This window comes from Rhinolophus sinicus, linkage group LG10, assembly GCF_036562045.2.
Source record: "Rhinolophus sinicus isolate RSC01 linkage group LG10, ASM3656204v1, whole genome shotgun sequence".
NCBI classification, from domain to species: domain Eukaryota; kingdom Metazoa; phylum Chordata; class Mammalia; order Chiroptera; family Rhinolophidae; genus Rhinolophus; species Rhinolophus sinicus.
The window spans coordinates 104,894,043-104,921,619 of NC_133759.1; the positions used below are offsets into that span (position 1 = coordinate 104,894,043).

At 38.3% G+C, this 27,577-nt stretch overlaps 1 protein-coding gene across 3 annotated transcripts in view; it reads right to left on the reverse strand.

Annotated features, from left to right (window-relative positions):
* UBTD2 (ubiquitin domain containing 2) overlaps positions 1 to 25,024 on the reverse strand; it is a 40,794-nt gene extending 15,770 nt beyond the window's left edge. The window contains exons 1-2 of one of the 3 annotated variants that reach the window (XM_074313898.1): positions 24,523 to 24,615; positions 17,224 to 17,392 (exon numbers count right to left, since the gene is read on the reverse strand). Coding sequence is in view for 1 of the 3 variants with exons in the window: in XM_019741274.2 (XP_019596833.1) it covers positions 24,523 to 24,592 (70 nt within the window). In the remaining 2 variants the exon portion in view is untranslated. Of the gene's footprint in view, positions 1 to 17,223; positions 17,393 to 24,518 lie in introns of all 3 variants that reach the window. The other 2 variants (XM_074313897.1, XM_019741274.2) reach the window with 2 other exon arrangements.
* Positions 25,025 to 27,577: the final 2,553 nt, after the last annotated feature.

Genomic DNA, 27,577 nt, shown 5'->3' on the forward strand with positions numbered 1-27,577 from the left:
ATCTGGTCATTCCTCTTTGATTCTTTCATCAAAACTACAGCTAGAAGTTTGCCTACTAGCTAATTCTTGTGTTCTGAAATTCCCCTAGCTGATTTTGGAACTACAGGAGCAAATGGAGATATCAGACAACTCCATCCAAAACTTCCAGTGACAAGTTAATAGCTCTTTTCCACTCAGTATGCCTTTTCCAAAGGATGATTTAAAAAACTACCTAGAAAAATAGCAGTAAGTGTTTCACCGGACAATAATGACAGGATTTAAAACGAGTCAAAGAATGCCATAAAAGAGAGATACTTTGAGAGGGGAGATTCTAGGAAGAACCAAATGGCAACAGTAGCTTGACTCTCACGCCCCTTGGACATATGAAGCCAGAAAGTAGGCACTAACAGATCCCAGACTTGGAAAAGACTGCTTTGCAGTTTCCGGAGAAGAACAGCTCAACAACCAGCTCCACAAGGAAACCTGATCACAGGGACGCTTCCTCTAGCTCCCCCACTGGATTTCAGTCAAGGAACTATGAATGCTTTTCTCTGAAACTCAAACAGGAGCTAACTTAGAAAGGGGTGAGGAAGAGGGATAGAACCAGTGCTTCACTCTCTGGGGGAACTAAGATTGGAACAGGTGACCCTGACACAAGGCCAAAAGAGAGGCTCCCAACCACCAGGAGCAGAAGTGTGAGCCCCTACTCTAGTTCCGATCCAAAAGGAGAAGAAAAAAGAGGGCAAGAGTCCACTCCTGTCTTGCCCTAAGTGGCAGCACAGTTCCTTAGGGAATGTAATACAGTCATAGTGCGAGAACAAGTCTGATGCAGCTTCTTTGCACCCAGATACTTACCTGGCATATAATCACTAATCTCTACGGACATACAGAACCATTCTAATCTTACACAATGCCATAGATAAGAAACAGTTTGACAGATGGAAGAATAGGTTAAAAGACAATTGAAGCTCGATAAAGTGTTGGGTAAGAGTGGGTGGGAAATAAGTGACAGAGCAGGTGGGAAGGAGAGGGTGTGCATCAAAATTCAATGTTCTATATTTAATTGTAGGAAGAACACTAATTTAAAAGAAATTACTCCCAAAATGGTTCTAAGGAATCCATGAAATTAACCACGCCCTCACTGGGGCAGGGCCAAATGAATCTGGGCTATGCATTACAGAAATAAAACAAAATAACTCCAGCCCCTGGACAATCTCTACTTCCTGGTACCAGACTGTGCTCCCGGATGACAGGACCAACTAATGCTGCAAAGCGTATCCAGTTCCATACTTGGATTAATCCATACTTGCTTCCCCAATCTGACCACTTTATCTCCAGGCAGCATACATCAGGTCTCGTCCTCTCGCCTTCAGAGTGGCACACCATGCCACAGCTGCCAACTGGTTTTCTCTTAAAATACTCAGTACTTCAACTCACTGTACTTTTTGGCCCTCTAACTTGTTCTAGTGAAATGCAAACCAGTTGAGTTCTTAAAGGGTATAGATAGCAGAGCAGGGAAACTGTCTATTTAGTAGCAAAGCTGGAAACAGAAACCAAGTGCTTTATTTAATTAACATATTTACTGAGTGTGCATTAAGGATAATGCTATAGATCTGCCTATCAGATTTAATTCAAATGTGAGAAAACACAATCTATATTACAATGACGTTTCACTGCATCTTCCAAATAATAGATTCTCCAAAAGGTGTTCAGAATGTCAGATAATCGCAATCCATTCCCTACTGATTCCACCAACAAGGTAAAATCTTTCATTTTAGGTCAGTTTTATTTTCTGCTACATTAACCTTTAAATGAGTCAGAAATAGTTTAGGAACACCAGTCAGTGTTAGCTTACTGAGCAGGGAACAGAAGACAGGTGATAGGTGGATACCCATTTGAATAGTTTTGGGCCTACCTGAGTAGTTCCAGAGAACTGTCTGGTACATAAGTATTAAATGTACCAGAGATAATTTGGTATAATTCTGTCATTGTGAGAGAATCACAAGGCGAAGACAAAAACAACAAAACTTCCACAATCTCAGTACTCGCACCAAAGAAAGTGAAAGAGGCCCTCAAACGAGGAATCCAACAATCTCATAATAAAGGTAGAAAAAATACTTTGGAAAAGTAAAGGTACCTTCCCTACCAATATGAGAGACGTTTTCGTCTCCCCACATCCGCAGAAGGCATAAGAACAAAGTCCCATAAAAAGGACAGATGACACATTATGCTGTATAAGAATAATCATCATTCCAAATCCACTTCCAAATCTACGTGCTGTCAAAAGTTCCAAAGTCATTACTTTTTGCAAAAGTAAATAAGACAAGATAAATGCCTGTGACATGAAGTAAGCTGTCTGGGTCTTTATTATTTTTCCCTATATCACAAACATATGTAATACAGAATATTTGCCTATCAAATGTCCATTATTAAAATACTTAAAGAACTGTGCAACATATTATTTTAGTGAAACCACTGAGCAGTGCAGAATTTTCATTGCAAAATATGAGATTAAAAGCTTCACGTTAAAGAAACTAGATGCACTTTATTGCCTAACTTACTTTTTGCTAAATGAACTAACTGGGGGAAAAAAAAAGGACATTTAGCAAAAGCATTTCAACCATTCTCCTGTGAAAACATATAAATATTTAGGGTTGTTACGAGGATTTAGTAAGTTAGTATTCGTAAAGCACTTACAATAATGATTGGTATATAATAAAACTACAAATAAGTGTTTAACCTCCCTTACTTTTAAAAATAGTTCTATGATTGTCATGCACTTCCTATACATTTATTAGAAATTTGCTCACCAAATCTTGTGCTTTGATTTTAGCTGATATCACAAGCCTGTATTTCTGAAAATATTTGGACACAGAAATCACCCTTGGAGGTAAGTAGCTATGTTTGCACCAAGTCAACTATTTTCAATTATGAAGAAATAGATGTGAACAATGTATACTCAATTAGATTACATTTTATGCTCTGAAACTGCCAGGTTATATGTTTCACTCATCTTCTGATTCCTGATACGAAGAGAGATGCCCAGTTTCACTCATACATCTGGGACTAAGTACTATGCTCAAGAATGAATTTAAAAACAAGAAATAGCTCTTATTCCCCAAATTTGTTTCTAAATCTTTAAATTGCAGGCAACCAACCCTACTTAGTTTTATTCTATGGCTTAACATGTAAGATACAAAAGTTTAAAGAAATCTAATGTTTAAAAATCAATTTAAGTTACTTCAGAAAATACCTTTTTTTATAAATTCACATTTACTAACTTTCAAAACTGCCAAAAACTCACCTTCTTCTTAGAAGTCTCTTAATCCCATTCATTTACTCTTTATCTTTCCTTGTAACCTTTCAATACTTCTCCCCACACTGTGGCAAATAAATAGATCTAACATGGAGAAAACCCAAGAAAGGTTTGCTTTTCAGATCTAAATAGCAACAGAATCTTAAATATTTTTATTCCACAACTGGATGCATTTTGCACAAAATTTTGAGATTTAACTGATAAAAACAATGATTTCCAACATGAAATGTTTATAGTTGTTTTCCTGCATTTGGTTCCTCTTTGAAAATCCTGATTTAATAATCCAACTCTTCAAATGAAGAGGACATAATGCAAAGATAAGGTAAATACCAAGATTTGACTCAAGTAACACCAGCTTTAACATACTGAAAAATGGAAGTATCAGTTTTCCTAACACAACTGAATATTTAAAGAGATCACCACCAAAGGACACAATGTTTCAAATAATTCTGAAGACTTTAACATGGCAAGGAATAGGACTGGGACAATGTTCCTATATTAGAAGAGTCCTTGGGGGGTGGGAGATGAGGGTAAGGGGGATCAAATATATGGTGATGGAAGGAGAACTGACTCTGGGTGGTGAACACACAATGGGATTTATAGATGATGTCATACAGAATTGTACACCTGAAATCTATGTAATTTTACTAACAACTGTCACCCCAATAAATTAAATTAAATTAAATAAATAAATAAATAAATAAATAAATAAATAAATAAATAAATAAAAGAAGAGTCTTAAGATCACGAAAATGAAAGGGAAATTTTCCTGTCACTCTCAGGGAGTTAAGAATAGATCCTACAGAACCATTCCATAACAGATTGTGCTAGCCTAAAAGGGTACGCGTAAAATATTTTATTCTCAAGTAAATTTAAAATGCACTACACACACACACACTCCATATATTCCTTTACCTAAAATAACTAACTGCCAAAATAAAACTAGGGATATGGGGATTAAAATGGCTAAAATAAGGGCATTAACATGCCACCAGTGGATACCATACCCACATCTTATTGTCTGAGAATTGAGGTGGAGACCTTAGATGGTATGAACCAACCTTACTATTATTTTACAGAAAGGAACGTAAGACCTAAAAAGAACAAGACTTGCTCACGATCAAAAAGAGCCAGGTCTAGAGCCCAGATGACAAGATTCAGAGCCCAGAGCTCTCTGTCCCTTATAGCACTACGTATCTTACCTGGCCTCAGAAATGTGTTTTCTTTTACATACCAAATCAATTACAAAGGTTCATTCAAAATGATGCATGTGTTGAGTTTTTTCTAGTAGTACTGATCCGGCTTCCCCCCGCTTCGTTATAAACAAAGGAGTATCTGATTGGACAAAGGAAAAACTAAGCAAGCAGCATCAGCTCTCCAACCCCATGCAATCTATCACCTAGTTCACTTCTTTGGAGATACCATGTTCACCAGTGAGGACCCCTACAGTGAGGAGGAGGTAACGCGGTTTTCTGGCCTATCAGCTTCAACCTGGGAGTGCTCAGCATCTGTAACACATCAGGTCCTACAGATTACATGCATGCATACTTATCTTAGTACGTTACATACGGCGTTTTTAATGCTGCTATTTTATAATAAATAGAAATGAATACTTTGACTATGTTTCTATCCTGAAGTTTATAAAACTAAGCAATTAAAGGCACAAAGTATATAATTTCTAATGTTGTTTGAGCTAAGCTTTACTGAGGGAATAAAAACAACACAATTACCTCATAATGACTTCCTGGGCCTGTTTCTCAGAATGTAAGTCTACATAACAATGGTCTGAGCATACAAATAGGTAACAGGAAGCCTACCTGCAACATAATATGTTCAAGGACTTTTCTTAATGGGTGAGTCCTATTAAAAATGTTACAAAAGCATACAATTAAATCCCACAAACACACAAAAAAACCAACTTTATTAAGAAGGGCAACATTATCTAAAATTGGACTAAGAATATAATATGTTTGGTCACCTAACACCAGACCACCGTTCCTTTTACATTTTACATTAAATGCTCAGATGGTTCATTCTACTGGGTGGGGGGAACGGCTTTATCCAGTTACATTCTTTGGACTACAGGGACCTTTCCTTCTCTTAATTTGTGGGTAGTCCCAGGGAGAAGTGCACACAAGTCAAGGATGCCCACTACCCCCCCCACCACTATTTAACACCGTACGAGTGTTAGTCAGCACACTCAGAACAAAACAATTGGAAGTGTAAGAACCAGAAAGCAAGAGATCAAACCATCTTTCGCAGATGATATGATAGTATGACTGGAAAATACAAGAAAATCAGTGCTAAAATTACATTATAAAAGAAACGATAATGGTAGCAAGATATAAAACTTCTTATATACATAAAAATACCCAGATAGAAGATATAATGGAAGAAAAGGTCCCATTTATAATAGCAACAGAAAAGATAAAACACTTGGAATGCAACCGCTGTATCAGGAAAAATATTTTAAATTGAAAGTTACAAAAGCAGACTTGAACAAAATGAAGACATCTCTTGTACTTGGGCTTTAACATTATAAAGATGTCAATCCTTCCCAAGATAACATCTACATTTAACGATTTCAATCAAAATAATTTTTAAAAAGCTTTTTGAAGCTAGATGAGTTGATTCTAAAACACATATGGAAAAACAAACAAACAAGAACAGTTAAGAGAATCCTCAGAAAGAAGTGTAACAAGGGAATTGGCCCTACAAATATTAAAACATATTATAAAACCACTACAGGGGCAGCCAGATTGCTCAGTTGGTTAGAGCACCAGCTATCAACAAGGTTGCCGGTTCAATTCCCACATGGGATGTTGGGCTGTGCTCCCAGCAACTAAAGATTGAAAATAGCGACTGGACTTGGAGCTGAGCTGCACCCTCTACAACTAGATTGAAGGACAACGACTTGGAGCTGATGGGCCCTGGAGAAACACACTGCTCCCCAATAAAAAATAAAAAAATTTAAAAAAAGCAAAACACTACAATTAAAAGTGCGCAAAACATGAATTTTTAGATCAATGGAACAGAATGAAGTTCAGAAAAAATCTACACATACATAGATATTTATATATAATAAAAGTTTTATCTTAAGTCCTTGGGAGAAAAATGGGATACCATTTGGAAAAAGATAAAATTGAGTGGATACTTTAAACTGTACACCAGAATAAATTCCACATTAATCAAAAGTCTAAACGTAAACACTAAAATATGGATTAATTTCTCTATAATTTAGGAACAACAAATGCTTTTCCAGAAGCAATGAGAAAAGATTGATAAATTTAATCTTATATAAATAAATTTTTGTATAAGCAAAGAAAAAAAGGTAAATGACATTATGAAAAATTTTTCAATCTCACTCATAAGAGAAAGGCAAGTGAAAACAATGTGGAACTATTTCTTCTGCTTTTAGGTAACAATAATCCAGGAATCTGAGTGCTGATGAGTTGTGGAAAACAGACACTCTCCTACATTTATGATAGGAATCTAACATCCCATAAGATTATTATCCAAAAGATTCCCAGATGGAAGGGAATTTGGCAACATCTAACAAAAATCACTTATTCACCCACCCACTGACCCATCAATCCCAGTTTTAGGATTCTGCTTTTCATGATGTACTTCTATAAATCTGAAACATAAAAGGTTATATCTTGCAGGCTTATTTGTATTACAAACAACCTAATGGATGTACAGTGGTACAGCCATATAATGAAGTACAGTGCAACGAAAAGAATCAGGAAGAGCCCTATGAACTCAAATGGAGTAATTTCCAGAACATACGAGTAAAATTAAAGCAAGATACAGAACAGTGCATATATAGTGGTACCCTTTGTTTCAGGAAATAGTAGAAATAGAAATCATACATGTGTATGTATGTTGAACACACACACACACTCACACACACACATACACACACACACACAGCTGACCCTTGAACAACATGAGGGTTAGGTGGACCGACCCCATGTAGTTATTTCCAGTTAATTTTGAACATGATACTCTGAGTATGCATCTTTAGTGGGATAAATTCTAAGGAACAAAAAACAAACTTCAAAGACATCTTAAACTTCACTCAGCAGGCTAAACTACTAAGAATTCCCACAGAATGCTAATTACTATAACTCTGAAGCATCTGACATTTATTGTAGGATAAAGCAAATAGGGAACTATATTAACATCAACAGGAACCAAGATTTTTAATGAAAAAGAAAAGAAAAACAACCCAGTAGCAATGAGTGTACCGAGCTCCCAGATCTTAGTTCTAAAACCCCTCTCCACTAACAGGTGCTAGGGCTACCTGGAGAAATGGCTAGTTCTATGACTAAGGCTGGGGAAATTAAAAGCAAGCCTGGGACATTTGGATGCGACAAGGGAGCAAGAAAGTGCTCAAAAACCTAATGAGATTGCCTCAAAGGATCAAGAGAGACAGTGTGCCTGAGACGACATCTGTGTCCATTTTGGAGCATCAAAAATAATGACTGCAATATACTGAAGAAATGAAACTTCATGAATCCCTACCATTACTAAAAGGGGAAGATGAGAGAAGAAAGGCTCTTCCTTACTGAAGAATGCCAGCAATATAGGAAGAAGCAAATGACATATTTAAAACAAACACTCGTTACAGCCCTGTAACTGATTCAGGCCGGATCACCAATAGATAGCACTAAAGCATCATGATCACACCATATATTGCTAACCGCCAAGCAGAAATCACAGTGCAAATATCTGACATCCATTACCTTAACCAAATGACCAAACAGCCTCTTGATGTGCTGTAACATGATGTATACAAAACAAACATGAAGATTCTTATCCAAAACATTTAACTTGAATCTACTTAAACTTGTAAACCTTGTTTATAGGAAATATAAAGGATAAAGTTTAAACATCTGCAGACATTGCCAAATATCCCCTGGAGGGCAAAACTGTCCCCAGTTGAGAACAACTAGTCTGTACCAAATGAGACAAAACATGAACTTTGGAATCTGGTGTGGAAAAAAAGTTATAAAAGACATTTTGGGACAACTGGATAAATCTGAGTAATACTAGACAATAGATGTCATTAAATTAAAAGTTAAAAAAAAATTACTTGTGACCCTCTGATAATCCCTTGGATACAGATATGGGTTTGGGAAAGCAATTATGATATTAAACTAGATCTCACTTGGCCCCAAAGATCTAGGACACCATAAGGGTGCTGTTTGTGTCTGCACAGAATCAGACCCTTTGAGACTTCCCTTGATAAACTCAAAATTCTTCAGGAATGTTCCTGTAAGCATTTAGAAGACCTTACAGGGGGAATGACCCTTACCATTCTGATTGTCACATCATGGGTAAAGAAGGTAATAGTCTGCCACAAAATGTTGCTGTTCTCAGAAAAAATAGTAACAATAATGGACAGAGAATGCTTATGATGGTCCAGCCATTGTGCAGTGGTTATCTACCAGGCGTGCCAAAAAAATGTATACAAGTGGCCACTTTGGTCGATGTTGCTCAAGCGGTAGTTCACCGTCATCAGAAGTGTCTGGATGCTGATGGTAACCACTTTGAGCACCTCTTGTAATTGCAGAAGTCAAACGTGACTTGTATTCATCTTTTGTCATTGGTATATATTGAGTATTACAATTTTAATACAGTTTTCATTTCTTAAAATGTGTATACATGTTTTTGGCACCGTCTGTATATACTGTCCCATTGAATCTGCTCCATAATTCCATCATAAAATGAGGAAACAAACTTAAAAGGCTAAATACCTAGTTGGGGAAGTAGAGAAGGGAGATAACAGTAGTATCTATTTCATAGGATTGTTACAAACATTTAATGCGGTAGGACTTCTCATGCAATTAGAACAGTGCCTAGCACATAAAAAACAATACCTAAATGTCTGTTAAATGAACAAAAATAACAAATCTCTCCCAGATCATACAGCTAAATAGAACAGCTGGGAGTCAAACCCAGACTGACTGACTCCAAGGTTCATAGCCTTACCCACTAGGACTACCCTGCCTCGTGGCTTTAAGAGTTACTAGAATACACTTTCAACGTAGTCACAGACTTTGACCTACACTCCCAGAGTGAAATTACATCATCAATCCATCTGTAAGGTCTTGAGGCTCCATGAGGTTTCAAAGGTGTGACCCAGTGCTTAGGATGGCACGCCACGTTGGCACTGATCCTAAGTGCCCCAACAACACACTATTTCCCAGCTAGCATACACCAATTACCAACAGCACGTTGCTGCCAGTCCCAGCCCACTGCCATGGAAGTAACTACCGTAAGTGCTCAGCAGTTGACAAGATTCTTTATTCAAGGTGGTCTCCCTTTTCAATCTCAAGTCTCCAATGCTTGAGAAATTCTAATGTTTGTTAAGAGTCTGGCAAAAATGTTGGTAAACATACTTTACTTGAAATTGTGTTCATTTGCCAAGTCCTTCTCCTTGAATGGGTTTCTAAGTGCAGTCAAAGACCTCTTGCTTTTAAGAACAGGTAAGAATCAGAGAAGGCTCAACAGAGCCATAGAATGTAACGATATTTTGGCTTGTCCAAGATTTTGACACAAAATGCAGAACAGAACTGGGACGCAGACATCAAATTCTCTATCTCCCTACCAAGTTACAAAGAAAGTGATATTTGATGCAAAGAAAGCAACAGAAAAACTATTAGAAACTGTACTGCCCTTGGGTTAGATTCATGGGAAAAGAGAGATACTCGTATATCTTGGATGTCATTTAATCCTTTTAAATTACATCTATGATCATCAACATTACAAAATCCCAGCCTTACTTTTAGGTTATTTAACTGCACTGTTCAGAAAGAACACAGTAAGAAATACTATATTCTTGCCAACTGCCCACATAAAGCCTTGGGAAACTTGCCAAGTCGTAGTGAGGTATTCCCTTTGCTCTAGCTGACACTGCTTTTCCTCAGATAAGTCCTGGGCTGTGCATCTCTCACACCGTTGTCTTGTCTCTGCTAATTCCTAACCTATAGAATAGCCAGGTCAATTTTAGAAAAAATACTGACCACTTTCTAAAAATGAGAAGCTAACACTGATACGCCTATCACATCCCAAAGCAAGAACATTAGGAAGGTCAAACTGCTCTATAAGCCGTAGCTACAATGACCTCAAAAGGCACTTCACACTTCTCTGAACATACAAACCCATTGTGCTCAGGCGCTCTCTTATACACACAACCACACACCCTGAGTCTGAAAGGGCGGACACCAAAGTGTTTACGTGAGGCAGTAAGAGCAACGTGACTTACACTTTCTTAAATATACTTTTTGACTTAAAAATTTTTTTTCAAAGAATTTTTAAAAAGCTTTAAAATAAACATAAATATTGTGAGAAGGTTTAGTCCTAAACACGTTCTCATATAAAACAAAGAAAACGATCATATATAACAATGAATATATAGTATGGATAGTGTATATGCTCATATATGTATGTATATGTTGTATATATGGTGTACATGTTGTATATATAGTATATATAATAAACATACATATAAAAGTGTTTATTTATACAGGAATCAAAAGCTTTAACTGGTCTCTATTCTTACCTAGAAGGCAAAAAGCGATCTTACAAGTGCTCCAATCTGAACGTTGACCAGGTATTGATTTAGTTTAGCAACATTATAAGCAGCTTTTACATTGTATCAGGAGTAAATGCAAAGGTATCATCAATCAATATTTTCCTATTTATTAAAATTATATAGAATGTCCCCCACCAAGATTTTACTGCAAAAATAACTTGCTAATGTGTTTTATACTTTCTATTTATTATTAAATCACAACTATTTATCAATGGAAACAACTGTACTCTACATCTTAATTTTCATTTCCTTCAATGTTTCATCTGGAAACCTCTTCCTCCTGATCAGTGGTGAAACTTCCTACACATAAGACTTCCAGTACTCTTCCCTGTCCCAAATGTAAAAACCTGCCTTTAGGATTGAAATGTAACTGCTGTCCCTATTTACTATTTTCTTATTAAAATGCTTAAGGACCATCTGTTACAGAAAAAAAGCAGTTATATTTTTCAGTCATTTGCTTGCCCTATGCAGTTACATCATAACTTCTAGTCAGTACATTTAGTGCTGTTATGTAAAAAACAAAAATACAAACACACACAAGAACCTGTTTTCTATCCCATGATCCATCCAATGCAAAAAGATAAGTCTCCTTCTTGCTTCTAGGAGTATTACATTTCATTCAATAACAGATAAGCCAATTCTCCCCATTCTCAGAGCTCCTGTTACAGCTTAAGTGTCTTAAGAATTCAATGTTCATTCCAGAAGTATTGGGTATCATTTTATGGTTTCTCAAGTTACTTTTCAATATGTCCTACTTATCTGTAGTGGCACATCTCACTTTTTCACTTTAAAATTATGAGAATTTAAAGGGCATAGAAACTACTCTGAGTCATTTAGGAAGAGAGAAATATCTGTGACATGATACAACCATCACAAAACCAGAACAGCAAAAGCCAAATTCACAGAAGGGTTTGTTCAGCAGGCCTTCTGTGTTAATTTTTGGCAACACAACAATGATCAAAGGCTCAAAAGCTTTTGAATCACCATCAAGTTAAAATGATTATTTCCAGGGTAACTGAAGTCCAAGGCAGCAATCTACTGGTGACTGCCAGAAAAAGCACAAGCTATAATAATGAAACTATATTATTAGGGGACCACCATAGGCTCCCCCCACCCACCCATTTCGGAGTGAGACACTCCAGGAATGGGATGGTCTCTGCTCCTTTTCGTCAGCTACAAAAGCCAAGAGGTGGGTCCAAATGTGCCTACACTGACACTGTAAGTATTCTCATTCACTACTGGGTTCCGTCCCCGTCCTTTAACTGCTGGATGTACAAATCAGAGAGAGCTTTCGTGTGATCTCCTCCTTCAACTTACCTCTTGGGACAATCATCACTTTATAATTCAAGGCAGATGGATTTTCTAATACTCCATAAGGGTGATTTAAGAGCACAGGCCTAGAAAAACTTTATTAAGCTCTCTCCAGGTTAGACAAAGCCTTCTTTTCTTGCACTTATGGACCTGTGTCCCTATATAGTTCAACTGCTAAATTCAAGTCACGCTTGAATAAACTGAGTTTTAAGCTGAAAACATTCAGTCTGGGATAGGCAGCAGAGGGAACAATGAAAAGGAAGATAACTGAGTAAGAAACACAAAAGATGAGCAAGATTATTACTTTTTTTCCATTTGATCCAGTTAGATAATTAAAATCTTAGTTTAAAATTGTGAAATGTAAAAAAATTTCAAAAAAAATTGTGAAATGCAATATAATTTGTTGCCTAAGATCAATGACAATGACCCGCCTCATTTTCACTGCTGTCATCTCCATTTTGGAGTGTGAACACGAGAGTCCTTAAGAACCATATTCCATCAACTTCAACTCAACTGTGTTTACTGCTACGAGGGAAAACACTCACACACACTTTTGCTGCAAGGAAAGAAAAGTCAACCAAAACCCCTCACCATCTGTGGGGAGAATTCTGAATTAGAAAGCAGAGGACAAAGCTTACAGTTTGTGCTACTCTTTTTATTCCTTCTTCAGATCAAAACTTCTCTGTCTCAGTTTCCTCCCCTGTAATATGGCAATATTAATATCAGCCTTCCTTAAAATCAAAGGGCCATCGTAAGAATCAAGAAAAAGTATGTGAAGATTTTTTAAAAAACAAAAATTACAACAAAAAACATATTGCTATGGTTCTTTTCACATGTGTTAATTATATCTGTAAACCTTAAATGATTGAAAAGCCATTACTTGACTTAGTGACTTCAGTAACATCCACTAATTCAACAAATATTATGTACCTATTACTTATAAGCCACTATGCTAGGACCTGTTGAGGTATTTCCATACAAGTTGAAGTATATTACACAGGTATACTCAATGCATGTTTGCTGTGCGCATACCATAGAATGGAGATTTTAATAAATAAAAATAGGACAAAAAGTGAAATGTATCTGTATTACTCAGTATCTCATAATAATAAGACATGTGTTACAAAGTTATACATGTTATAGTCATATTTGCATAATTAAATAAATTTTCCCCAAAACACAATGCTCTTTATAGTTTTTATATGGAAGGATGTGGTTTAGAAGATAAAGGACAGGTAGTTCTGACTCCCCAAAGTGAAATTAGTCTTTAATAAAGTACTTCAAAGCTCAGTTCTATCCTACAACTTGTCCCCAGACTTTACCCCCTTCCAACATCCCCCAAGCTGTCTTGTTAAAAAAAAATAAAAATCTAAATTCAGAGAATTCTTAAAAGGGTGTCTTCATTACTCCCGGTTCATATAATATTAGTGGGCCACACTGAAACCTGGATTTCTGCTGCATTCAATGTAAGCAAAAATCAGCTCTAGGACAGCTTATCATAATTCCACTGCAGGATGTGCCATAACCATAGTTAACCGTTTTTCATATGCAAAGCAATTCAGATTACCACTAGGTTTGCTAAGGGTGACAAAATAAAATATTACACAAATATACACAAAATAAACAAGGAAACCTTAACCAGCAAATTAGATCACTGCCTCCTTTCATCAAATGGGCAAGTAAGAAACTACCCCAGAGTTAATTATCATGAAGGAAGTCTCTAAAGATAATGGCCTTTTGTATAACTAAGGAACTAGTAATAAAATAATTTCACCCAAAGCCAAATAAAATAACTAAAGCCAAATAGTAAACTTTTCATTCTCCAACTGATGAAACAGTCACAATTATCCATTCATTATTTCACTTATTTATTCAATCAGAAACTATTTAATGCATATAAACCAAGAACTATATGGGATACGAGGGATACAGTAAAGAAAAAAAATGAGACCAGGTCCCTGACCTCACAGAGCTTAGAATATTGTGGGAAAAGGCAGGAAATAAACAAGTAAACAAATAATTCCTAAAAGCAATTTCAAAAAAATAAAACATGGGGAAGGGCCACATTATTTTTAAGAATTATAATAAAAAGCACAACACAGCAAATATTTATATTCCAAATAAAGGTAACTGGGCAAAGGCCCCAAAATGGGAAGGAGCTAAGCCTACTGACTAGATGCAAAGATCTTCCATTGACAGCCCTTCTATTTCAATACACTATATGGTCCTATTTAACAAAGTTCTTGTTCTAGAGTTAAGTCTTCTATTAGGGGAATATTACTTTCTCCCTAACACCATTATAAAGTCAAAGTTGTGTTTCACACAATTGTCAATTGAGCCTAAAGTATTATGAGAGAACTGAAGTCTCTATCCCAGGTCCAATGCAGCTTACATTCTGAGAAGTAATGTACAAAAATAACCCTGATAGAAGATTTCTGTAAAAATGGGAGAAGGGGGATGTAGATCAAAGGATACAAACTTTGCTATAACAAGCATAAGTTCTGAGGATCTTATGTACAGCATAGTGACTATAGTTAATAATACAGTATTATATAATTGAAAGTTGCTAGAATAGATCTTAAACCTTCTCTCCACACACAAAAAGTTAACTATGTGAGGTGATGCATGTGTTAATTGTCTTGATCTTGGTAACAGTTCAACAATGTATATCAAATCATATGTATATCAAATCATGACCTTGTACACTTTAAATATATACAATTATATTTGTCAATATTTCGCCCTCAGTAAAGTTAGGGCAAAAAATGGAAGATGGGGAGTAAGTACTCTAAGGATAGTACTATGGAAGTTCAGAGGCTGGGAGGATTTTTTCTGGGTGGGAAAATGAAAAAAGCGCTCAGATTTATTCAGTAATGAAAGATTATCTCAGCAATTGGAAGTTAGCAGAAAAGAACTGGGAAAGTTTGGATTTTGGATCAACTATAACCTAGGAAATAGTTAAAGAATCATATTCTTTTAGCTGATTTCCAGTTTAAAGACAATACAGAGGCTAAAGGAATACACTAAATGATACCACAGGGAAATAATCAGACAAATCCAGAATGTGGTACATTCTGCAAGATGTCAAAAAGTCAATGTATAGGGGAAAAAAGGGGGAAGGGTTACTTTAGATTTTGAAATATTAAAGAGACAAACAGATGCAATGTTTAAATGGTAATTAGTTCCTAGTTTGAAAAAAATAGCTATAAAACATTTTTGTGATGATTGTGGGATTCGGATTGTGCACTGGGTCTTAGGAAATAATAGTTAATTTTCCTAGGAGTGATAATGGTATTGTTATGTAGGAGAACAACTTTATTTTTAATAGATGCATACTGAAGTGCCATGATGTCCATATTCACTTTCAAACAATTAAAGCAAATGTATGAGTGTTTGTATGTGTGTATTTGTTTAATCTAGGTGATAAGTATTCAAGTGTTTGTTGTACTACAGTCTTTCAACTTTTCAATATACTTGAAAATTATCATTAAAAATGTTTCAGAAAAGAATTAGATATAATCTTAATAAAGATGATCTAATCCATTCTCTTTTTTCAACATTGGAAGAAACTGAGCCCAAAGTACTACAGCTAATGCAGCCCTTTTCTTAATACAGATTAAAACTCAGGCAGGTCTGCAGAATCTTAACCCAAACTCTTTCCATATGTCAGAAAACTTAGGACCCAAGAGACAAAGACTGATCTGGGACAAACAGACACATGTGCATGTAAAAAGTTAAACACATTTCTTATGCTTAGTATGTGACAATACCATTAAAATGGCAAAAGAATAAAGATCTGGTAAAAACTCTAACAACCTAATGTATCAGAAATTTGTATAAAATAACCTCGGAAGCAACAGCAAACGGGAAAGAAATAATTTTTAAAACCACTTAATGAGTAACACCTACAATACTGTCTCACAACTTGGTCTACTGATTATGGTAATTATGCCTTCCAAAATCTGACAACATACCTTAATAATGTCACATTTCCCCTATCCTCTTCATAAGCTTCTTGTCTGTCCCCCAAAATGCCATGTTTTTCCATATTGCTATACAAGTAACTTCCTCTGCATACAGAATAAATGCCCTTCTGCCTTTTCTTCAGCTGCTCCTCTCCTCCCTCCTACAAGACAAACTTATGCTGCGTCTTCAGTGAAACTTTATGACCCGCTCCCCACTACTCTTTGAACTTCCACACTACTTTTTTCATTGCTGTGGAGACTTTTAAAACTTTTCATAATTACTTAAATATACGATTCTTCCATTAGACCACAAACTACTTGACATCACAGAGCCAGCCTTATTTATATCTCTACTTCTAGTTAGCTTCAAGAGCTGGCAGTCAGATATAATGGAGGCAGGCTTCTAAGTTTCAGAAGAACCATCCTAACTCTCCTAAAAAATAAAGTGTGTGCCCTGAGTTGAAAGTGATAGTTTATCATGATGAAGACTAGCAACTTAAATGACCTGGACTACTTTACCCTGCCCCTTTGATACTCTTGTCACATAACACAATCTGGAAACTATCTGAACCAATGCAAAGAAACAGGCACCTTGCTTATACCTACAAGCCAATTGTAATAAATGCAAAAAATTATCTGAAGGGTTTCCTATGAGGGTAAGAACTTAATCAGAGTAGCCCAAAAGTCACTAATTCATTACTTACTTAGTCTTCAGCAAATGTCTATCTTAAGGCTTCAGACTCAAGTAAAATGCATTTAAAATAACTTTTACGCGTAACTTTTCTTAGACATCTAACCTCAACAGAAATTTCATTTCTGAAAACAGAGCTGTAATGGAAACTTCTAAAAGTTCTATTGCAAACATGCAAAAATATGGTATTATAACACCCAATGTATGTACAAATATTTAACCTCTCGGCTCAATACATGGATGGAATATATTCAGAAACAAGCTTGATTCTTGCTGACTGCAAGTCAAAGCAGCTGATGCAAGATGAATACATGCTAATTGTTCTTGGCCAGCACACATGCATCTTTTAAGTACATACGCGTAAGTCTCAACCTATGGTCCTTGAACTACCAGTGAATCATGAGGAGCTTGCTGGTAGCCTAGTGCTGCCCGATAAGCAGAAGCAGAAAGCTGGGTAAGGATGGTGAGGGGCGGCAGGAAGAATCAGGTGAGTGGTCCACCAAATGAAGATAAACCATTCAGGTGGTCTGCAGTAAGGAGAAATGAGAGAATCACTAAATCGGCAAATTGATCAACATGCCCAATTATAATGATCATGTTGCTTACCAAACTCAACCTAATGCTTCTTGCAACTAGAGAAGAATGTGTTTTGGTCAAAAGCCACAAGAGCTAATCATTAACACAAAGGCAAAAGTTCCTTACTAGTGATTAACACTGAATAATCCTTCTCATTAGAAGGATTGCATTTACAGTAAGAAAATGAGATAGATTTAAAAAGAAAATCCATCTATTAAAATTTCTCCATAAGAGAGATGCTATAGACTAGAGCTGTCAAAAATCAGAAGAATGAAGATTGCCATCACTTCTAATGGCTTAAATCTTCTGTTCATAGTATATAGCACTAGCAAGTGATTCCTAAAGAAAATCAGAGATGAAAATCAACAGCCCATTGAATATGAAAATAGCGAACACCTTCTTTAAAAATGACTTTCCAGCATAAATTCCAAGATAATCTTAACTGAGGAAAAAATTTCAATCCTTTATATTGAAAATATAAAATACAGTAGAAAACAAATATTTATATAAAAATGTACTGTATTATATATAATATTTTCTATAGAAATATAGCAAATATCAAAGAGTGCCAAATTTTTGGTGGAAAATTGAAAACAGAGTAGGACTAGCCCAATGGAAGGCAGGTGATTAGTCAGGGGCTACAACATCCCACATCAATTTTTAATGTAAACGTGAGTGCTTAAATCTCTTCCCAAAGAGGATTCAGCTTTCCCCATATCCCAGTATTTTCCATCTCTAGCTTCTCTGACCTAAATTCAGTTCTTATACCTACCAGACCTGCCCACCTATACCTACTTGCTGCCTATTTTCCTTTCGGTCCACTCGCTGCAACTCAACTCTTCCAAGTAAAATTAGCCACCCTCTGCTTTACATCAAGTAAATGGCTCCTATTTCAAAAATCAGAAAGAAGGTCTCTCTCCATTTGGTATGAAATTTTATGCAACCCTCTTATAAAGCCCCAGAGCTCACCAACACAGAACATAGGAAAGAATTTTACTTCCCCTATCACAGTAGGGACAAAAGGAGACTAAATCTTCAGTCCTCCTCCTGCTCAATTCTGGTTCATTTTTTATTATAGGCACAGCCCTAAGAGTAGAGGCATAAGAAAATTCAATAAACAACCAAGTTAGATGTGTAGAAGTAATATATGGGACACTGAAAATACATAGGGAAGAGATATGCATGATATTCTGGGTGAAGAAAGTACCTGTTGTCTTGTACAGAATGTGTTTCTCTGAAGTACATCACCCTCGAAATGGCTACTGGTATATTCTGGGGCTGGATGCCCAAGAAGTCTATCTTGTGTTAGGATATGAGTAACAAACTACAGCTAGAATTTCTGCAAATACCACACTAGAATGAAAAGCTAACCAAATTATTTTCTGAAATTATAAGAATGATCTGCTCAGGGGGATCAAATATATGGTGATGGAAGAACTGACTCTAGGTGGTAAACACGCAATGGGATTTACAGAGATGTAATACAGAATTGTACACCTGAAATCTATGTAATTTTACTAACAACTTCACCCCAATAAATTAAAAAAAAAAATTAAAACAACGAATGATCAGCTCAAATACAATCAGATGTATTAGTTTCACAGGCAGACCAGTTTTCCTATGTTTCCCAATAATTCAACAAAATTCAGTTTACTAAGCACCTCAGGTCAGGCCCTGAGAGGTGACTTCTCATTTCTCCACTTTTTGAAATTTTCATGACTCAATTCTTACTACTTTTCTTTTCACTTAGTTATAGCAGTCATTCACTTTTACACCTTCAGTCAACCTCCTCCAGCTGACTCCATAAATCCACATTTGTAATCCTGACCATCTAGAAGCTCCATATCTGAACTTCTGCACCATCCTAAATGTTTCAACTTAAAAGTTCTCCTGCCAACTAATTCTTAACGTACTGAAAGGTGAACTATGGCTTTCCCCAGATAGCTCCTTCTTATAACCTAAAACCCGCCAAGCTTCCTCAATCAATATTCCTGGTCACCCAGGTTCAAAAACATGGATTTTCTTTTCTATATCCCTACATCCAATAAATCACTAACTCATGCCATTTTTTTCCCCTAATGGGTTCCTCGCTCTAGTCTCTCCCCGCTATAAGCAAGCCTAGACCAGCGCTTCTCAAACTAGTGTGCATAGGAATCATTTGGGACTCTTGTAAAATGCAGATTCTGATTCAGGAGGCCAGGGCTAGGGCCTGAGATTCTGCATTTCTAACATGCTCCCAGGTGATGCTAATGCTACTTGTTGAAGGACCACACCTCACAACTTTGAGCAGCTAAGATCATTTTGTTTTCCTTTATACCTTCAGCACTTGCACAGTTTACCTTATGGTATTTTTAAAATATGTTCATATAGTGTTTTATAATTGTTTCATGTGTGCATACTTTATTAGGCTTTCCTAAAAAAGATTTCGACATACTCAAGATATTGGATCATGATTCCTTTTTTTGGAACCACAGGAACCAACACAACATTGGGCATACTGTGGGTATTCAATGCTTGTTGATTTTAAAATGCTTCCCTAGAAAATACAACAATCATCTCTTGATTAAGAAGTTGTAGTGGGTTTATGAATTATCTTTGTCAACTTTTTAAAAACCATTTCACTGCTAATCAACCTTTTTACCAGATTAGACGGAGAAGAGAAACTTAAAACAGCTTTCTACTCAGTTAAGAAAACAAATGTTATAAGATTTGTGAATTACTGGTTACAGATTTATTTTTTCTCCATCAGTAAAGGATTACATATGTATTTAAAACTGAAACTAGAAGCACAGGCGATAAAAGAAAAAATGAATTGGACTTCATTAACATTAAAAACTTTTGTACATCAAAGGGCACCATCAAGAGCGTGAGAGGCGGCCAGTTAGCTCAGTTGGTTAGAGCACGATGCTCATAACACCAGGGTTGCCAGTTTGATCCCCACATGGGCCAGTGTGAGCTGCGCCCTCCACAGTAGATTGAAACAACTACTTGACTTGGAGCTGATGGGTCCTGGGAAAACACACTTAACATTAGGAAAAAAAAAAGCATACTGAAAGATGCTCAACATCGCTAGTCCTTAGAGAAATGCAAACCCAAACCACAATGGGATACCACTTCAAAACCTCTAGAATGGCTATAATTTTTTAAAAATGGGAAATTACAAGTGTTGGTGAAGATGTGGAGAAACTTTATACGTCGCTGGTAGGAATGTAAAATAATGTGGCCATCCTGGGCAAGTTTGGCAGTTCCTCCAAAAGGTAAACATAGAATTACTATATCACCTAGCAATTCCACTCCTAGGTGTATATCCAAAAGAAATGAAAACAAGGACTCAAACAGCTATTTGTACACCAAAATTCATAGCTGCATTATTCACAATAGCCAAAAAATGGAAACAACCCAAATGTCTACAAACAGGCGAATGGATAAACAAAATGCAGTCTATACATACACTGGAATAGTATTCAGCCATAAAAAGGATGAAGTTCCAACTTTGCTCAACAGGATGAACCTGGAAGATATTATGCTAAGTGAATACAACACAAACAGAAAGGTAAATGTTGCATGATTCTACTTACATGAACTATCTAGAATGGGCAAATAGAAAAAAACATAAACATTACCAGAGGGTAGGGGAGGGAGGAGCAGAGATACTGCTTCATGGGTCCAGAGTTTCTGTTTGGAGGGATGGAAAATTTTGGAAATACATAGTGGTGATGGTTGCACATTGTGAATATAATTAATGCCACTGAATTGTATACTTAAAAACAGTTACAATGGCAAATTTTACATGTATTTTATTACAATTTCAAAAATGAAACTAGAAAAAAAGAGACTTTATTATAGCCTTGATTTCAAGTTCTGATTCTGCCATTTATATGCCATGCCATGTTAAGCAAGTTATTTAATTTCTCCTGGATTCAACCCACCAATAAAATAGAGATATTATCCACGTCCCAGAGTTGTTGAAGACTAAATGAGAGAACACAATCACTTAGCACAGTACCTGTTACATAATAAATACTGGATAAGCAGTAGCTGTTATTATTCAAAAACCATTGTTACTCATCAAGTAGGTGTCTGCAGCATGGCTATAAATGGATATCCGAAAGAACGCCATGATATTCTCAAGACATTCTGAAATGAAGAAATGAATGCCCAGCATCCAGTTACGTCCTGTAAAGCTGGAAACTTGTGATCACCAGGGTCAATCTTCTTGGGATATCACTTGAATGTATGGAATAAATGGTACACCCAGAAAGTGAGAACCTACACTGAACATCACTACGGTCATTAAAGAAGTGAACAAAACAAGAACTCTTTGGCTGTGTTCAATTAATTTCACTTTATTATTTTAACCCACATATTTGTTATTTTAAAAAATCTTAAGAGATTTAATTCCTTAGCAAATGGCATGGGCTAAAAGCCCATCTAGAGGTCCTAAGTGCCAAACCAAGCATCACGATAATAAGGCAGAGAATCACACAGAATATGCGATCTAAAAATGTCAAAACAACTGGAAATCCTAGGAGCATGGAAACTTGGAGAAAACTGTTGAATAATCTACTTCTATAATATACTTGTCTTGATTAAAATTAAGCATTAAAAAATGGTCAAAGTAGCTGAAACTCAAAAACTGAATTCTAGGCAAGGTATGACAGGAAGATGACTACAAATGATTCCAAAACAACAGATAACACAAACCTTATAACGTGAATTAAGTCATTTTCACATTTTACAGTCTTTTGCAGAAATTTCCCAAATCCCTTCAAAGAAGTAATCCACTAATAAGTTTTTCTCAATATACACACAAGTATTTGCCACTCTAAAATAGTGATGCTTACACAACATTGTGAATGAAATTAAATCTGCCATGAAAATCTTAAATCTGTCATGAAAAGCATGAGAAGGCTGTATTTTACTCCATACATTGATAAAAGAATCCTTCATAATTCAATATGTCCAGATTAAAACTAACCACTATTATGTTTGAAATGCAAAGGATCTGTGTCAACACCCTTAAGAAAAAATCTTTCCCTTCCCAACAAAAATCTAATGTAATAAACAAGAACTATTTAACATGTTCTTGAAACACTCACCTGAGCTAATTCCTTTGAACCACGATTAACTTTAAACTATCATGACAATAATGAAGAATAAAGGGTTCCATAATTAAATTCCAGAAACAATCCTTTTATCCCACATAGCTCCTTCCTCCATCCCAGTGACATGAGGACCACGCCTTCTCTCCAGAAGAAAATAAAGGTTTGGTGGTTGATGTTCCTTTTTCCTAAACTTTAATTTAAAAAGATATAGCACAGCTTAAGGTCCAGAGGACTCAGTTCTCAAAGAAACTGATACTATAGCTATCTAACTAGATACCACTGGTAACAAATTACCAAAGGCTAAGACTTTACGCTTTTAAAAGCCCATGCTAATAATGCCTGGCTGGTCATAAGTCACGCTACCAAACGGCTTAAATAAATTGGCTCAAGTTCATTACCAAGAAAAGAAAAAATGTTTATTAGAATTTTTAAATGCGTCTGAAAAAATAATTAAAGCTAACCATCACCTATAACAAGCACCAATATACTTGTGTACTATTAACGCTCACCTCAATGTCAGGAAGAATCATTATGACCCCCAATTTGACCTTGACTCAAGTGTTTTAAATCATGCCCCTTTTATCTTCTTGCTTTGTCCTCACTGAGGATCTCACTGTCACTGTACCAGCAAGTAATAATGCTGACTTGAAATGCACTATAAAGTAGCATTTCCATGGACAATTTTTCCAAGAACTACTTCACTGAGCTTTCAAACCATTTGCCCAGACTCTAGTCATACAGGATACCCATTGTTTTTAATGAAGTGGCAAGGTTAAACATCCTGAAATTCAGAAAATTCATCAGCCAAAAGTTAGAGGTACGTGGTTTACTGATGGAGCTTAAGTGACAGGGCAAGCAACAACTAACTCAATGCTAGTATGTTAAGAAAAAGTTGTAAACTATTTTGTAAACCCTTTTATCGCCAAATGATTTAGTTTAGGAACTTATAAATACGCTCCACATTTTGAGACATCTGACATAAGGTTGCAACCAAACCAACACTGTCATCTTCACTATTCCTAAAACTTGTTTCTTCTTTAACTAACATTCTAACCTGCACACAAGCTATAGAATGGACTCAGCAAAATGTCATTTAAGTAAAGGTAGAATGACTATTATTATGCTCGTAGACTACAACTCGGACTGAATTAAAATACCTTTCCTCAGCAAACTGCTATTTACAAGACAACGACATGCGTTCCGTGTTAAAAAAACTTTTAAAGTCCTGATCCTAATGGGAAGTCAGACTCACGTATTTGCGCTGGTATCGTACGTATTTTCTTTTACGTAAGACAGATAGGAATTTGACTAGCCCACCCCGACAGCAAGCTGGCCCGACAGCCTCCTGCTGCAGCGAGAAGCCACATTTCACTCGGGCAGACCGCTTCCCCACCCCTCGTTAAAATAATGCCTGTGGCCACTTGAGACTTCCCCAACTAAGCTCCAGAAACTTGCAGGTTTAAATGGCCAAATTGGAACCAACCAGGGCAGCTGTCATCTGAAACTCGGGAAAGCTGAGACCAGCCAACTCTGCTGAACAACGAAGGGTGCAGAGAGATGTGGCGGGGCCCGTCGGAGGGAACGCATTAGGCTCCCCTCCCCAACCCCCCAGCAATTCGCTTTTCTGCAGCCCCAGCGCCGCCATCCTGTTCCTGAATAATTAAACGCGCTGGAGACAGAGTGAGGTGGCCAAAGAGGCAGTTTCTGGCCCGAGTTTCCCGAGGCGAGGCGGTGGGGTCAGGAGGCCGAGGGCTACATCCCCGGCGCGCGGAGGACTTTTCTCGGGGGCCGGGGAAAGATGGGGGCGACCCCGCGGCCGGCCGAGTGGCCGGAAGCGGGGCGCGGGGAGTGACGTGGAGGAGGGGATGACAAAGGGGCGCTGGGGGCCCGGCCGCGCTCCCCGCGAGCCCGGGACAGGTGGCCGGGCCTGGACGGGAACAATGGGGGGCCGAGGCTGCCCCCTGGTGCTCACCTACCTCCGGTGCCCTCCGAGTTCTCGTTGAGGCTGCCCGAGGAGTCGTGCTGGGCGCCCACACACCCGCCCATGGGGGCCCCTGGCGCCTCGTCCGCCACCTCCGGGCGCTCGTCCGGGCCCGCCGCCGCCTCAGCCTCCTCAGGCGCCGCCGAGCTCCGGACAGGCGCGCCGCTCCGTTCGCCCGCCGCGGCCCAGCCTCCGCCCCCCTCGCCGCTCCACCCACCGTCTTGGCTCGGCCCCTTCCTCCGCGCCCACTTCTACCTCAGCCCCCTGGCCGCCCGCCTCGCAGGCCTGGCCCGCGCGCCGCCCTTGCCTCCGGCTCGGCCTCGCCAGGCCGGGGCTGGCCCATCCCGGGCGCGCCGAAGCGCCCGCCTCGCCCCTCACAGCCCTGCACACCCGCGTCCCGGCGCGCCCCGCGCCCGCGCCGCCCGTCCTCCAGGCCCCATCGGCCGCCGCCCCGCAGCGCCGCCCTCCGCACCCGCGGCCTGGGCTCGGTCGGGCCCGCCCGGAACCGCCGGGGGGCGGAGCCGCGGGAGGCAGCTCGCTGATTGGCTGCGGGAGAGGCCGCGAGCGGAGGAGGGAGGGGAAAGAGGAAAGGAGGGGAAGTGAGGGTATCTCGCAGCCCGAGGGAAAGAGACGAAGGCGGGGATCGGTCCGGGGGAAGAGGCAGGGGAAGGAAGCGAGGAAGAGGAAGAGGGGAAGACGCGAAAGAAGAAAGGTTAGGAGGGAGAGAGAGCAGGAAAGGAAACACAAAAGTGAGAAAGAAGTGGAAAAGGGCACAATCGAGTTTCTTGCCTCCCCTCGGACGTCAGCTCTTTTTCGGGTGGGAGGGGGCACAGAGAAGTAGTAATGGAAGACTCGCTGGCGGGCACGGGGGCGGGTTCCCAAGTAACTGGCGGAAGGGGTCCTGGCTGAAGGTTGAGGTCCCAGCACCTTTTGGGTTTGTGTCGAGTTCAGTGGGTTGGTACCCCGAATCTGGGCTTTCCCTTGCCTGCCCCGCCCCTCTGCCCCCTAAAATCACTGTGCCCCATTATTAGATAGAGAGGCAGTCATTGTGGTTGCAAGCTGAACTCGGATTACAGAGGCGAGGCATCCCGTGTAGGGAGAGATAAAAGCTGACCGTAGTTCAAGGGGTATGGGTTCGTTTCATTTTCAGAAGATTGATTATTCAGACACAATGCAACTTCCCCTCTCTAGGTATCTTAAATCGTCTTTAGAACAACGTGAAGCATAAATAAATAAAATACCCTGCTTTTTCTAAACTAGAATTTGGTACATTGACCACGCCCAGCATTCTTGGCGACTGCTATCCCAATCTAAGCCAAATTGTTAATAGTCCCTTCAGAATTGTGCTTCTTGCTATGATGCCTTAAAATTTTTATCATCCTGCTTGGACCTTTCTCAAGCTTATTTCTGCCTAAGAGCTGTTTTAACTATCTGCTCCATTTTTATATCAGACTTTTTTTTAACATCCTGGGTCACTTTTTGCTTAGCCTTAAAAAAAAATTTTTTTTAAGTGAAATACCTAAGGAAGAGACTCTGCAGTTTGGAATTTGCATTTAAATATATTTTCATACACTGCTGGTGGGAGTGTAAATTGGTTCAATCTTTTTTGCAAAGCAATTTGGCAAGGAGGTTCAAGAGCCTTTAAAAATGTTCACCCACTTTGACTTGGGATTATTTCACATGTAGGAATCTAGTTCACAGCAATAGTCCAAAATGCAGAGATTCCTGTCCTTGCATTCATTTGATAATCAGATAAAAATGAAGGCTCAACAAACAAACAAAACCCTATACTTACATTTAAGCACAGAAATGCCTTGTGAGAAACAAGTCTGCTCTATTAAATGTATCCTGATGAATCAGTGTTGTCCCAAGTAGTCATGAACCAACATACAAAGGAGCTTTGAACATTTATATGGACATTTCTGAGTTTGCAGAGGTTGCTCTGAGATTCAGGCCCTATGCACAGAGCCTTCTATCTGATCATTCTCAGCTGAGTATTCACGTAGGCAGACACGCATCTCTTCCCTGAAGGAGAGAAGCTGCATGCTAAATATCTTCAAAGGGATTGCTTTGTCCTGAATTTTGCTCTAGAAATTGCTGAAAGCAAGGCTTCCACAATGTCTATTAAACAGATGGTAGGCATCCAAGTGATGAGTGCTTTCTGATGAGCACTGTGGAGTTGGCACTAGGAAAAGAGCAATCTCACTGAGAGATTCTCAGCTATGGATGTTCTCCACCCTGCCTTTATCTTAGAGCAGGGACACAAGTTTCTGGGAGACGGAGTAATGTGGCAGTTAAGGGCCCCAGCTCTGCTATCAACTTCCTAGGTTGGAATCTGAATTCCATCCTGTTCTAGCTATATGACCTTAAATTTCTGTATAGCTCAGTTTCTCACCTGTAAAACTGGGCCATAACAATGCTCCAAACTCTGGGGGGGAGGGCCTGTTAAATTTCCTCTTTACATCTAGCTTCATGGGTCTAAACTTCCTGCATGGCCTAGTCCACTTAAGACCTTCTGTAGAAACTGCATTCTTTGTGTATGGGTGCACGCATGTGTGTGCTTTTCTATTTTTTATATCTTTATTGAGCTATAATTCATATGCCACATAGTTCACCAACTAAAAGCGTACAATTCAATTGTTTTTAGTATATTCACAATCAATTTCAGAACATTTTTATCACCCCAAAAAGAAACCCATGCCTATTAACAGTCATACCCCATTTCCTTCCCAACTCTCAGCCCCAGCCCTAATCTATCTTTTGTCTCTATAGAGCTGCCTCTTCTGGATATTTTATTTAAATAGAATCCTATGTGGTCTTTTGTGACTGACTTCTTTCATGTCATATAATGTTTTCAAGGTTCATCCATGTTATAGCACGTAACAGTCCTTCACTCCTTTTTATCGCTGAATAATATTCCATTGTGTGGCTAGACCGCATTTTGGTTATCCATTTATCAGTTGATGGAGATTTAGGTTGTTTCCACTTTTTCGCTGTTATGAATAAAGCTGTTATGAACATTCACATACAAGGTTTTGTGTGGATGTATG